This window comes from Tenebrio molitor, chromosome 1, assembly GCF_963966145.1.
Source record: "Tenebrio molitor chromosome 1, icTenMoli1.1, whole genome shotgun sequence".
NCBI classification, from domain to species: Eukaryota; Metazoa; Arthropoda; class Insecta; order Coleoptera; family Tenebrionidae; genus Tenebrio; species Tenebrio molitor.
In genome coordinates, this window is record NC_091046.1 from 34,534,762 (window position 1) to 34,550,840 (window position 16,079).

The 16,079-nt window shown below is 34.2% G+C and overlaps 2 protein-coding genes across 2 annotated transcripts in view; both read right to left on the minus strand.

Moving 5' to 3' along the window:
- Positions 1-16,079, minus strand: part of LOC138138392 (uncharacterized) — a 189,274-nt gene that overhangs the window by 146,644 nt on the left and 26,551 nt on the right. The window lies entirely within an intron of this gene.
- Positions 10,151-11,337, minus strand: LOC138136962 (15-hydroxyprostaglandin dehydrogenase [NAD(+)]-like). Its single transcript, XM_069056271.1, has 5 exons — positions 11,200-11,337; positions 11,020-11,146; positions 10,828-10,934; positions 10,374-10,705; positions 10,151-10,321 (listed from the first exon to the last, which is right to left on the minus strand). Exons 1-5 carry the CDS (start codon positions 11,296-11,298, stop codon positions 10,189-10,191), a joined length of 798 nt encoding a protein of 265 aa, XP_068912372.1. The 5' UTR covers positions 11,299-11,337; the 3' UTR covers positions 10,151-10,188.

Genomic DNA, 16,079 nt, shown 5'->3' on the forward strand with positions numbered 1-16,079 from the left:
GAATGCACAAAAAACATCTTCACGCACGAAATATAAACAATATTTTTTCTATAATAATTGCTTTCAAAATTAAATTTTAAAATTCCAAATTTTGAAGGAAATTTGAAGTATCAACGCAGTGACCATGCTGCTATAGGTAACTAATAAAAAACAGTGCGTGAAGTGCAAAACAGAAAAGATCATGTGTGTGAAATCGCATTTCACACACTGTTATGTATGGTTTCTATGGTATCGATCTTACCAGAGATCTTACTAACAATGTAAAAAAATTACACGTAAGAAAAGGGACCCACTTTACGCATAGATATCTATTTTTTTAATCAATTATAGAAAAACTATTTACTGATTGATTACTTAAATACCTACAAAGATGAAAACATTTTTACTATTGTTTTCCAACAACAAAAACAACACAGATAAGATAAAATTAATATTGAGAGTCATTGTCCGCAAAAAATAAGACGAGTCCATAACTCCGTTATTTATCGAAACATTTTAATTATCTGTACACCAAATTAAATGGTTGTTAATGGGCTACAAAATGGCCTAATAAATTCAAATATAGCCCCATGGGGTTTAAGGGTAAACTGTCAAATTTTTTTTTTCAAATGGGATTATATATTTTTTTTTAGTAATTCTGATAGAGATTTATATTCTGAAAACAACAATGTATCACAAGTATACACTTAAATACCAAACATTCGCCAAAAAAAAATGGAAAAAAACGCTACACTATCGTCTATGTTCCATTTTGCGCTAAACATTGGCGGCATATCTGCGCAATCCCACATGTTATTATTTATCATTTGTTTTTCCAGCTACCTTAATTTGGTTATTACATTGTAACGCAATGCATTTTGATAGCTTTTCGCTTGGCGCTCGTCATTTGTTTCAAAAGTTAGTGTTATTTTTTTTATGTGAAGTGATACATTGTTGTTTTCAGAATTAAAATCTCTATCAGAATTACTTAAAAAAAGTATGTAATCCTATTTGAAAAAAAAAATTGACAGTTTAGTCTTGAAGCCCTTGGAGCTATACGTGAATTTATTAAGCCGTTTTGTAGCCTATTAACAACCATTTAATTTGGTGTATAGATAATTAAAATCCTCCGATAAATAAGGGAGCTATAGACTGGTCTTTTTTTTTTGGGGACACCTGTATCTGTGTTGTTTTTGTTAATCAAAATAAATAAGTCATAAAAAGAGCAACTTCAAACAAATCTCGTAGCCACAGGGAATACAACGTGTCTCAGAAATAAGTACATTAATTTTAACCAGTGACAGTTCTCGTCAAGAACAACAAAATTTTTAATAATAATAATAATGATTATATTTTGATCGTACAGTTTTAACTGACATTCATATTCAGCATAACATACCAGACATTATTATTTTAAATAAACAACAAAAGCAAGCATATCTTTTAGATATAGCTGTTCCAAATTCACACAATATAACACAGACATATAATACAAAAATTAATAAATATTTAGAACTCTCCGTTGCTATGAGAAATCTTTGGTGTTTAGAAAAAAATTCGATTTTACCATTTATAATTTCAGCAACAGGAATAGTACCGCAATCTCTTTTTAAAAATTTAAAAATTTTGGACTTAGAGAACACATTGGTGGTTGAAATTCAAAAAGGTATATTATTATACTCATGTCATATCGTGAGGAAATTCCTTAACATTGACACAGAACATAAAACACAAAAAAGTCAAAATGTGGAAGCGAGACGTCGGTAATTATGTTGATAAGCACTGCACTATTACTTGATAGTATTATCCGTAATAGTGTATGTACTCCGTCAAAATTGCCGTGCCGCCGGGTGGAGGTGGGATACGAAAAAAAATAATAATAATAATAAATGTTTATTGCAGACATCCAAAAAAAAAACATAAAATAAATAACTACAAAGCAAATCCTTAAAATTATTGAACAAAAATATGAAATACAGCGGCTACAAAAGGCATGAATCAGTCAAGGACTGTTTTCCGTTCATGCCATTTAGAGGTTAAGGGCTTTATTTATTTAGACAAAGTTTGTCCAATTAAAACATTCATTAAAGTCATTGTACAATTTAGCACACATACCTATAAGTAAATGAAGATTTATAAATTTCTTTATTATGTTTTGGGATGTCAATCAGTTGTTTAGACCTCGTATTTCTATCATGTATGTCCTTCCTAAATGTAATTCTGCTATATAAATATTCGGGGGTCTTCGTAGTTACTATTTTAAAAATAGTGCTACACAAGTAGTAAGTACTTATATCTATCGGTAATTGTTCACTTTAACTACTTCTGGAATTTTCGCGTTTTTTCTGGCTAGACAGCCTCAGGGCGTCCTCCTAGATCGTGTCCCACCATTCAAACCTTGTGCAAATGCCTTTTTTCTCTCTCTTGTTGTGTTTCAAGGTCGCGCCAGGTCTTAGTATAACCACAGTAGATTTACTCATTCAGTAGGGACAGCTAGGGTCGGCACCTTTGATGTTTCGTCAGCCAGATTTTTCAATAACATGGCGGTATTGGCGGTCCTTGCTAGAAAATGCCATAGATGGCAACACCATCGTTCGCGGCAATTTCATTCATTGCACTTAGCCAGACTTGAGTTCTGAGAGAAAACGCCATATGCATTGAGTTGGTGAACGACAAAGATGGACAATTAGAAAGATGCAAAAGTGCGCTACGGAGATTTTTCTATTTCTATGCGTCCTTTTTCACCATTGGTTCTACATGGTTGGTTTGCGGCAAATAGAAAGGAACTTAAGAAACGGAAAGAAATTTTCTTTCTATCAAGATACATGTTCCAGTACTGATCTCTAAAGGTGTTTTTTTTTTTAATTTGGCGTCGAAGTTGTTGGAGAGGCGATTTAGTCCGCACCACTCATGTAAAGGCGTAAGATTTAAACAGCTGATCCGTGATCCGTATAGCGCATTCACAATCGACTCTTCAACGCCAACTTTTAAAAAACACCCGTTGTAATATAGAAATCAGGGCGTGAAGGCGCCAAAAACAGCAGCGCCACGCTACGAGCATCTTGTAAAGGACCGCCGCTGCGAAGACATGCGTATTCGAATTTGGCGATAAACGAAACAGCTCCGTGTCCCTACTGAATGAGTAAATCTACTGTGGTATAACTAAAGGGTAAGGAAAATTTTCATTTGCACAAGGTTTGACTGGTGGGAAACGATGTAGGAGGACGTCCTGAGGTTGTCTAGCCAGAAAAAACGCGAAAATTCCAGAAGTAGTTAAAGTGAACAATTACCTTTTTAATCAAAGAACCACGACCTGTTGATTTAGGTTTGTAATCATAAAATTTTACTAAATTTAGGGAATTTAATGATATCTATTGGCTATACCAGCCAACGTTTGTCATTTTTAATGTCCTTGAAAGTACGCAAAATCGCAGCTAAAATTTGAACGTGTTATTAAAAATGCCTCGCAAAAGTAAGATATTTATTAAACTCTCAAATTAGTTGTTGTTAGTTGTTATTGACTTTATTAACATGCTGCGCTACTGTAATCTCTAATAACCTCAATTTTTATATGATGAGATTTTTCACCCTATGTGTCAAAAGTGTACAATGTTGTCAGCTCTATTTAGGGTGTAAATTGCGGTGTTGTGGTTCTTTGATTAAAAAATAGACTATATCTATCGTATGATCAAAAAGTCTTTGGATCGCGGTAGCCATGAAATGTAAAAACCATCTATAGAATTATTTACTTCTACTGCCCGTAGTTTTTATGTGTACTTCAAAGTAGTGCAAATCTCTCATGGAACTCGTTTAAACATAAACGAGACGAATAAATCCAATCACCATTTTCACCACGATTTCCATTACTGTAGTATGATTTAGTAATAAAGATTGTATTAACCTGCTAACTCGAAAGCTGTCAAACAAATGTCAAAAATCATTGAAATAAATAATTTCCTAGATAGCTTGTTAATTCCACGGCTACTCTGATCCAAAGAATTTTTGAACATACATACTATATTTTCTACCGTTGTCTGCGCTGATCTCATTAGTGTAGAAAGAAGAAGTGTAGAAAATCAAGGCAGACAACGTTTTCTACATTCAGCCAATCCGATCGGCTAATCGATACGGTGTGATATGTTCGTAACGTTTAACATTATAACAATAACGCAAACATGAATTTTGTATCTTTTGTAGCCTATAAAATTCACTCTTGGTTTTGGTTAGGAAAAGAGCCGTAAAATATTAAACAATAATTGATTAAGGATAAAATTAGCGTGTCACAGATTTTTATTTTTAATTGAACAATAAGAGTATATTGCAGTGGTAAATAGATTTCAGAGCACAATAACAACGTTTACAGATAGAAGACACATGTGAAAACATACTTAAGTCATTGTCTATATTTACCAGTCTTCGGACAGAATAGTCCCCGACAGTCGACCAGTGCAACTTTGCATAATACTCCGCTTACATATCGACGCGATTCAGCTGGTTCGCTTAAATAACAGGTGAACCAGCTGAATCGTGTTCGTGTGTGATTACGCAAAGTAGGACTGGTCGACTTGTCAGGTACTATTTCGTCCTAAGACTGATAATTACACCTAAATCTTTACCTTGAAACACAGTTTTTATATCATTTATTAATATTAAGCTTTATTTGATCACAGATTGCATTAGAAGTTTTTTTTGGACCAAATAGTTTTGCTTGTGTTTTGCGTGGATTAAGTTTCAAACATTGTTTTTCACATTTTTCTGATAGTGTGTTTAGATTGGTGTTTAGATTGATTGTTTCTAAGATATCTGTTGCTTTGAAGGACTTGAGTGTCGTCAGCATAATATTGAATGTTAATGTTATGATATCATGAAAGTCGAACGTGTAAATGACAAACAAGATGGAGCCAATATTGAACCCTGTTCGTTATTTTTCTATGTTGGGACGTAACAATTCCTGATTCCGTATTAATTGTGACCTGTTGAGATCTATACTCAAATAACTATTTACCCAATCTATAGTATCAATAGAAAAACCGATGTATTTCAGTTTGGCTATTAATAACTTTATGACTAATGGTATCAAAGGCCTTAGAAAAATCCAATAATATTAATAAAGTCATCCTTCCTTTATCAAGTGCTTTCAACATGTCATCAAAAACGTTGATTCAAGCTGTAGCTGTACTATGATGCTTTCTAAGTCCAGATTGACAGATTGGTATGATTTTACGGTCTTCTACAAATGTCATAATTTTTTGAAAAATTAGCCTTTCTAAGACCTTCGACAGTACGGGCAAGACACAGACAAGTCTCAAATCCCCGTAATCTATAGGCTGCGACATCTTTGGGACTGGGGTTATTATTATTAATCCCATCTTCCATACATTAGGAAACACCTTTGTTTCAATGGAACAATTCACGTTGTCCGTTAGTGATTTTAAACATAGATCTGGTATTATTTTAAACATGTGTATGGACATACCATCACATCCTACCGCACCAGACAGATTTTTTTTGTAGAACACCTAGCACTTCACTTTCACTGACACTCCGAAGTTGAAATGGTTTTAAGAAGTCTTCAAGTTTATGTTTTTCGTAGAACTCGATTTCTTCCTGCAAATGATGTTCGTTCATTTTTGAGCTGTTTATAAAAAAGTCATTAATAAGGTCTGGATTTTGAAGATGACTTGGAATAGTCTTTGGTGTTCTTTGCTTTAATTCTAATGACTTCAACCCATTCCACATTTGCTTGGCATTACTGCATTTGTCCAGTTTATATTCTGCAAAGCTTTTTTTTTCACGTTGTACCTATTGCTTTTGATGCCTCATTTCGTATGTTAACATATATAGAAGCGCCATTTTTCTTGCGCTTTTGTGCGCTTGAAGGCATTATATGCTTTTCGTCGTGCTTTTATCATTTCAGAGATGTTGTGAGTTAACCATTCAGGCTTAGTCCTTTTCGAAGTAACTGGTTTTAGTGGAGTATGTCAATTAAACAGGCTAGACACTTCTTCATTGAATAAACTAATCTTTACATTGACATCGTTGGTATCCTTAATGGCATCAAATGATAATGCTTTGGCATTATTTCGCAGTTCATCAATGTTGATTTTTGTGAAACATCGTATATGCTTTTTTGTTACTGTCTTCACAGCTGGCTTTAAAAATGATAAATGAAAATATATTAGGTTATGATCGCTGAGCGAATTTCCATTTCTGTTTCGGATTTGACTCATGTCTTCTACATAGACCTCCGGTGATACAAGACTGTGAGTGACATATATATGATCAATTGATCAATAATTGTAGAAGTGTTTGATGTTTTCCTAGTGGGCAGATTTATAATTTGCGTTACGTTATAAGGGTCCAGGGTTTGCTTAAGAAACTTATAACCGAGTGTATCTTGCTTAGAATAGTCAACGTTAAAATCACCAGCGATGATCATGTGATCTACTTGGGGTACAAGATTCTCAAGTTGATTTTCGATTCAGGAAAGTTCCGTGTAGGAAACTGATGGAGGTCTATAAATTTATGCCTAGGTATGCCAAGTTTATCGCTTTTTGGTAGGGTGGCCACACACCAGACTTGTTCAATTATATTTTGAGTCCCCTGTTCAATAATTTTGTACTTTAAATGATTTTTAATATATGTATAATAATAATAATAATAATAATATATTTGCGTGTTATAAATAATACAATTTTACACACTGTCTACAAATACCGAAAAAAAAAGCAACAATAAAATAAAGAGATATAAGTAAAATTTAAACAAAAAATCTATAAGGATTTTGTGAATGAATAAAACTCTTCAAAAGAATAGAATGCATTTTCAGTTAGCAATTGCTTTAAATGTAGTTTGAAGGGTTTAAAGTCCATGTTTTTAAGGTGCAAAGGAAGAGCATTATAAAATTTGACGCAATAATAGCGAGTGCTATTTTGTGTTTTGTGCAGTCTCGAATGAATTCTTAATAATAAGTTGTGGTGCCTGGTTAAGTGCGAATGGTTTAACGAGCAGTACTTGTTTTTATTCTTGTACATATAGAGTGCGCATTGTAGAATATATATACAGGGAACCGTTAATATCTTAAATGTTTTGAATATGACTCTACAGTCATCTCTGTAACCAAGTCCACCCAGAACACGAATACATCTCCTCTGCTGGTTAAAAACTTTACGTAAGTGTGTAGAATGACCCCATACGAGAATAGCATAAGTTATATTACTGTGAACTAGGGCATGGTAGGCAGTAACAAGTGTTTTATCGTTTACTTCACTACGAAGTTGCCCTAATACAAACAGCTTTTTGGAAATCGTCTTCACCAAATGGTCTGCATGAGCTTCCCATGTCATTTTAGTGTCCAAATGGATTCCAAGAAGTTTAATGGTTTTACTATTTTCACCAATTTCCCGAAGCGAAAATATTATTGATTGTGTCTTATCTTTATTAACAACCAGTTTGTTTGCAGTAAACCATGTGAAAATTTGTACCTGTGTGTGCTCGATTTCTATGTTAAGAGACATGAGACTACGATTGGAAATACATGTGGTTGTGTCGTCGGCAAATAGCGTAAATTTGTTCTTCGGTAGTGCCAATGGCAGGTCATTAATGTAGATGAGAAAAAGCAGTGGGCCTAAGACGGAACCCTGGGGAACGCCGCAATTAATGGATAAGTTATCCGACACCATTCCGTTCACTGCAACAAACTGTTGTCGGTTTTGGAGGTAGGACTGTAACAGATCAGTGCTGCTTTGATTGAAGCCATAGTATCCGAGCTTCGTTAGTAATATGTGATGAGTTACGAATTCTTATCACCGTATATTTCACCTACAAAGTGACAGTGACAAAAATTGACAGTTCACAGTGAAGCGGCAAAAATTTCATAACATGGGCATGGCTTGCTTCGACTACAATCATTTATATATAATAAACCCTATATAACGTAAGGGCCATAAGTAATAAGAATGCTGGAATGAGGAAAACGACTAAATCGTCGCTACATAGGTATATGATTTTTCAACAATGTAGATCGGATGTTAACGATGTTAGCAAGTTTTTCTACATAATTGATGGTGGTATGTTATTTCATAGATTAAAATGTCAAACAGCAAAAATAAAAACGGATTTTTTGTAATTTGCCTCCATTTTGATTCTCTAATAGACATATTAACGAACGCGACGTCATCATCTGGGATGTCCTTATAGCCATTATTTCACGGAACATTTTACGAAAATGCGTAAAAGCGGGAAAAGTTTTACTTTTTACCACTGCCACTATCATAACGTCCTTCCCTTGTGAAACAATGGACTGAGCCGACGTCTGAAATTGCCTTTCTACGCAAACTACGTGATGTCCTGTTCTGGTTTGAATCGTACTCTACGACACTCTCCATAGGCAACAATATTGAAATTTCTGCCATTGTAGTCTGTTTTTAGAGTATGTATTTTCAATTAATTTACACAATTTGACTTTTCTAATAAAGCGCGCCCGCCTTTGACAGATTTTAAGGAGTGTAAAGTCGTCGTCAAGAAAAGGTTTACAACCAAAATTAAATGAAATATAACTACTACTTTCCTCGGTATTGCCAATTTAACAAAATTAAAGCATGGCAACCTATTGTTTTTTTAAAGATGGAATAGATTATACATAGATGTCCGTTTCGTGTCACATGACGGCACCCACGAAACAGTGTTGCTATGACACGTTTCTTTTGACAGTAAAACCTGTCATTAATTTGAGCGACAAAGAGCAGCAAATAGAGAACGACAAAGACGTAGGCGGGAACAAGGAAGCCAAGAAGAAAGAGATATCCAAAATGACCGTAGAAGATTAAATTATCAGCAAAGTGATAGCGAAAGAGAGACACATAAAGAAAGAAGCCGTTTGTCGCAGGAAAGAAGAAGAGAAGAGATGTTAGATACTCAGATAAAAAAATAAAATAAAATACTCCTAATTTTTTAATATTATACAGGATGGTCCCGATATAACTTGCCGGAAGAAATCCAGTAATAGGTGACAATGAGTAGAACTCATACACAAAAAATGTTTCTAATAAAAGTGTTGGAAATATGCAAACTCTCATCAAGTTGTATGTTTCAAGTTGCCTGAGGAGTAACTACAGTTTGTTATGACATTAATAGAAAAGTTGTATTAAACATAAAAGCTAGAAATAAAGATCTGTTTTGACTTCACAAATACGTTTTCAAAGACTGCATTGACTCTACTACTCTTTTCATTTTCGAGATAAAAATAATTGAAAATTTGGTCAAAATTTGCTGTACGCTAATGAGTTAATCGGCTTTAAAAAGGTAAATCTAGTTGTTTGGCTGCAACTTCTTTAGCAACGGTACCTGTAACACCTATGACATTTGTCAAGTTTAATTTTAAATTTGCGAATCCTATAAAAAGTTATGAAGTTCACAAAACAAGAATACGCCGATTTGCATTTACTCTATAGCGAAATACGTGGTAATTCAAGAGCGACAAAGCGACTATACATAGGATGAGCGTTTTCCTGAAGGAGTCCTTCCGTCCCGTTGTACTTTTGTGGAGCTATATCTGCATTTATGTGAGGCTGGTTCTGTCTGGTTCCAATACGATGGCGTATATACCCGATCTCGATTTAACCCCTTTTAATTTTAATTTTTGGGGCCACACGAAAGATTTGGTGTAGGAAGTTGAAATAAATACATACAGAAGACCAACTCCGGGAACGCATAGCAGACGCTGCGAACCAGATGCGTAATAACCCCAGAAGTGCTGAATTCTGTTTATGAAAATTGGTATCGGCGTACCTACTCAAATCTGTATAAATGCCAAATGAAGGCACATAGAACATTTATTATAATATTATCATCTAGCTTACAGTTAGGTACCTTTTATTAATTGTTATTCTTGTTAAAGTTAAAAGTACGAGTATGTAAAATGTAAATGATTTATTCAATACATTATTTTGGCTGTTTAACCACAATTGAGACAACACTCTTATTACACAGTTCTTGCACAATTTTGCACACACTAGCTTTACATTTATTTACACTTTGAGGAACACCACTTTATTTATTATTCATTTATCTCAGGTTACAAAATCGGCTTTTGTACCTAAATAACCTGGTGCTGCGTGCGTAAGCATGGGCCCTTCCACTGGTTAAACATAATTAACATTAAAAAAATATATGTTGACTACCTGTATATACTACAATATTTTTTACAAATTATTTTGGCGCGAAACTCTCCCTGGACGGTAGGATAAACTCGTAAGGATCTTGTCCATTTTCGGCTACCCATACAGTTCCACTTTTAGCATTTTTTATTATCTTGACCATGGCCAACGCCACACTTTCGGGTCTAGAACAAATTCGTTATAATAATCGCCTGCAAAATACTGTTTGCTACCCACTTTTGTGAAGGTAAATTTCCGATTTCATCGACCAGCAGTTGTTGGTAGGCTGGTCCCAAGTTTCTGCCGCCCATTTCAGAAATCAAGGGAGTGTCAGTAATTCCGGGACACATAGCTAATACTTTCACTTTGGTTCGATTGTAATGAGCTTCATCGCCGAAAGATTTAGTCATTCCCATCACTGCAAATTTCGTACCAGCGTAGATAGGGATCGTGGGAAATTCTTTAATTCCCGCTATGGAAGATATATTCACGATAACGCCTTCTGAGCCGGTTTTGTGTTTGGGAATGTAGTTTTCAAGGGCCAAAAGAATTCCGTGAACCACTCCCTTCTATAAAAATACGAGTAAACATATTAAAAATTTAGGTACAGAATGCTTCAGATTAACAGAAGTGTGAATTAAATTATCTGGTCAGATAATTACAAAATTTTTGCGTAGCTAAAATCACTTACGACATTGATCGCTATTTCTTTTTCCCAAGTAGCGTCATTCAAGATGCCAGCATTATTAATGACAATATCTATATTTTTAAATGCCTCAATAGTTTTCTTGAAAGCCTCTGGAAAAACATTTTGTAGTCGTCTTTTCCAATTAAATTGCTGCTATTGCCAATTTTATATTTTTCAAAAAAATCAAATACTTACCTTCATAACTCTGCCTATTTATTACATCTGTTTGAACGAACACAACTTTGTTGGGTCCAAACTCATTCTGAATTTCTTCCACAGCTTTTTCCCCATAATCGTTATTGACATCAGCTAAAGTAACGCCCTAAATTCCACTTCAATATTACTTGATTAACGATAATTATATGATCAACTTACCCTTAAACCATTTTTTAATAATTCCTTCGCATACCTGAGGCCAATTCCGGAAGCCCCACCGGAAATTAAGGCAATTTTTCCTTTTATATCAAAAATCATGGTCAACTAGTGAGCGTATCCGCAAATCTGCCGTGTTTTATAATTGCAAAGATGAATGACGTCTTTGATAAGATTAAGACAACCAATTACCAATCACAATGTATGTATATTATATAATTTAAGAAGATAAATACTTTGCAGAACGCACAAGCACTAGTTACACTATTACCATTTATACAGGGTGAGTAGGGGGGAACGGCCGAATCCTCATGATTGTATTTAGCAATTCGAAATTTTGCATCGATCACAATAACTTACCCACCTTTGGTCGGGTAAGTTAAAAAATTTCAGACTTTAACATTGTTTTAATAGTTAAGCGCGTTCGTCGACGAAGGGCGCTTGTTGTTCTCCTAATCCCTTTCTTCCCTGCAGTAATTCTAATACGTCGAATTAGTGCTTCCCGAGTAAGTATTCACTAGTATAGTGTTCCCATTTCTAATTTGGTTTTACTACCAGCCCTGTTGCCAGGGAGTTAAATACCCCGACAATAGGCAACTACCGCCATAAATCCTAGGACTGTAAAAGAAGGTCTGTTATCTGTTGTCTGACCAGGCTACAATATCTTCACGTCTATTGCCAAAACCACAAACCCAGTCCCTAATAATTACAATTGGACTGCCATAAAACCAAATTATAAATGGGAAAACTATACTTTGTATACTTTATTTTTAAACCAGCCAAATGTTTTTTAGCCTCAAACATGGTATACTCTGATTACAAAATGTTGTGAATGTGAAAACAAGCGAACACACAAGTAGGTACAAGTGGATACAAGTAGAAAGCTAGATAAAAATTTTAATTACCCTCTAACTTGAAAACAAATAAAAATCAGATAAGAACATATGAGTTTTTTTACATTATTTTCACGTGTCAATACACTCATGGAGTTTCGCCCGTTCCTCGGTTCCTCCCGACTCACTCTGTAGTAATTAATAATGGTTACAATAGATAATCACGTGAAGTGAGTGAAGACCTCGCCGTTACTGAATAAGTAAGAGAATTGGTCATGGTCAAATAAAACTATAATCGTAAATAATCACGAATGAAAATCATATTTACGACTATGAGCACTTAATTCCAGGAGGCATAAACAATCTATAGTATTTTCAACCGAGGAAGTCCGATATATTGTAAAGCCATCAAGGATGGGCAAATTCCCTGGTGCACACGAGTTCCCGTCAGCATAATATTTTATACCTGGGCTTGGACATAGGCCCTTTAATCCTGCACACGAATTCCCGTCAAGGCAAAAATGCACCACAAATTCTAGACTGGAATTCCCGTCAGAAAAAAATCTTGGTTATTGAAAGCACTGTTACGAAAGTAAGATTCAATGATGAATCTTCTATGTTCTGAAGTAAAAACCATTTTTGCGTTAAAATTTGGTTAATAGTGACAGTTGTTTGACGTTTATTAGCTGACTTAGCACAGATACGAAAAATCTGACACTGTCACAGCCACACCTTATCTAAGTATATAATTGTTGATCACAGGGTATTTGTAACTTTTTAAAATTTAAAAACAAAATTTTTTGGTCCACGTAATGGTAAACAACAATGGTACCTGGCAACGGCTAGAGAGGTAGGTAAGTAAGGGATTGAAGCGCTCTTTTACCCTTAACGGGAACTCGAGTTATGGATTATATCAGTTGATAATTACCTGACGGGAATTCTTGCATTACTTTATGACAAGAAATAAGTCAGACGGGAATTCGAGTGCGCCCAAATTCCCATAAGCTGGATTTTGAAAACATTGTATACTTTATATTTTTAACAATAGAGTCCACTTTTCGTTGCTACGGAACTTACTGCAGTTGGAGTTTGGCCATCGTGGGTGGGGTTGAACCCAGGTACATTAGAAAGTGCCCCGAGTTATTTCAGCGACACCCGACAGTAGATCACGTTGAAATTTAAAAATTAAAATTTAAAGCAACTTTAATATAGACTTCATTTGATTTTTATAAAAATTAATGAAATTAATTTTCATCTTCGGAGTCCGAATATCACTCGTCGGAGTCTTTTTCTTCCAACGATATAACAAATGGACTTTACACTTTCATCCCCACACTATTTTCACCTTTATGACAATAAATTTATCTTTTCTTAAAATTAAATAATTAGGAAAAGATTAAGTTGATTTGAAAGCCTACTCGAAAAGAAATTTACCTTTTCTTAGAAGGTTTGGAAAAGATTAAGTTAATCTGCTTACTGTTTCGGTAGTACAGGTAGGTACAACAAGTATCGTCACATCTCATTGTAAATATTGTAGGTACTTATGTGTTGTTGATATGATATAATATTTTTATACTACATATTATAAATAAGTAAATAACAAATACTGCTGTTAGATTAAAAAAAAAAAACATTTTTGTTTTGGAACTTCTGTCTTTTAAACTTCTGAGATATTCATGACCACTTTTCCTATAAGGATCGACCGTATTGAATTGTAGTATTGTAGATTTTACAACCAGTGGCTGTAAGGTTGACTTTCGTTTATCACTGTTCTTACGGAAAACCGAACCCATCTCCACCCTGCACCCTAATTAGTCCTTTTGGTGTTTTGACATTTTAACAACTGAACAGACTTCCTAGTTTGAAAATAGTATACAGGGTGACTGACGAAAAACCTTTGATGCTGTATCTTGCTTATTTTTTATCCGATTTGAATAAATGACACATCAAATGAAATAATTTTGAAAACACTTCATTACCAACTAAATAAAAAGAAATATATTGCGTCCAGTTTTTGACAGATGAACATCAGCTTCTTTTTTTCAAATAGCACTGTACATTTTTTTTTATTCAGTATTGTAGAGATTTGTCTTCTGAACATAAAAATGCAAAGAACTATACCCATTCGTGAAACAAAACTCAAGAAATTAAAGAGTAAATGTACAAAATTTAAAAATCAAGTGACCAAAATAAACAGGAGAGAAGTTTGTTCTAAATGCTCCAAATGACTAAGTAAGCTCTGAGTATTCATTTGTCGAAACAGTTTGATAATAATAATATTATAATGTTGTTGTGGAAGAAAATTTCCAAAGACGATTTAGTGTTAACCTGTGGTGTGGCATTTTTGGAGATTTGAATCTATTGGATTTCTTTATATTCATTCGAAACTTTCGAGACAATGTTTATTTGACCCCACCAGGTACCCAAAAAGAGTTAAGAAAAAAGATAGTGCGAGTATGTCAGGAAAAACCCCGAAATTTTTTACTGAATGCAAAGGTGGGCATTTCTAGAAGGTATCGATAATGTCTGCAACAGCATTGAGGAAATTTTGAGCAACTAGAATAGATTTTGTATTGTTTACAAATTTGATTACTTGATTTTTGATTTTCAATTTTTTTCATTTAAAATACATTTTTTGTTTTTTCTTTTAATGTAGGATTATTCAGAAGAAGATTCTTTATAAGAACGAATAAAAAAATATATAGAGTGTAATTTGAAAAAAAAAGTTGGCTATCGTCTGTCAAAAAATAGATGTCGAAAAAAATATCGTATAGGATAATAATGAAGTGTTTTTCGAACTATTTCATTTGATGTGTCATTTATTCAAATGTAGACGAGTTGCTTCCGCCTATTATCGAAGGATTAAGGAAGGCGGCAGGTATATTTTTACATTTTGAGTGCAAGATAAACGAAAACTTACTAAATATTAAAATAAAATGTTAAGTTTCCGAAATACATATTATGACAACATAGGTTTATCATGATAATAAATTATTTGTACAAAATTTATTCTGGCAAATATTCTGTTCCTCACGTCGTTTCTCAATTTTTTCATTCCTCTGTTTGCAGATCGAATTTTGCTATACGTATGTCTTTGAAAACTAATGAATAGGTACATCTAAAAAAGCAAAAATGGAAGGATGACTAGAATAAAAATTATTTTTTAAATGCGAATGAGAAGATTCGCAAGCATAGGTTGTTCGTCTGACACTCGAAGAAAGCTCAGCCCACATTGCTGGACTAAAATCACAATTTTCTTCTCATCGGTAAATTTGGTGCAATTTTTCCGTTAACAATACAAAAATCTGGTAGGCCTAACAAAAGATAATCACACAATATGGTCACTCCATAAAGATGAATCAACCAACAAAACAATGTTTAACAATTAAACATTTAATTATTTTAGTGATTTTTAGTGATTTTAAGATAGCACCCTAGATTTTCACATTCAAACAAACCCTATACCGTTGGAAAGCTTGTCAAAAAAGCTTTCGACCAGTGCAATAATAAATGCGGGGTGCCATTTGAAAAAAATGAGTTTTTGACATTTTTAATTTGTTATATTTAAAAAATCGCAGTAGGCATATGCGACTATACTTGGGCCAACCAACAGATATAGTAATAAAACCGCCCCCTAGTGTCCGCGTATTTTAAATAGCAGCTTCCAATTGGCTTATTCAAAACGTGCGCAGATTTTCGAAAGCCTGATGTACATCCACAAAAATTACTTGACGGCATCCGGCATCTCATTCGTTTTAACCTCGCTTCGGGAGTTTGACCATGTGTTTATGTTTGTTTGTTTTCCTTGGCATTTTTCGATTTGTATTACAAAATAGGGTTTTTTCAAGACTTATAAGAATGACAAATGGCAAAGAACCTGCTTCATTGTGAAACCGGCTTCGGCGTATATCGTTCTACGCAACTAGGCCACATCCCCTTTTTTTATTACTATATCTGTTGGTTGGCCCAAGTATAAGCACGTTATTGAGTAAACACTTAACAGATGCGGCAAACATTCAGGAATCAAATAGCGTCAATTATTTTACGTGC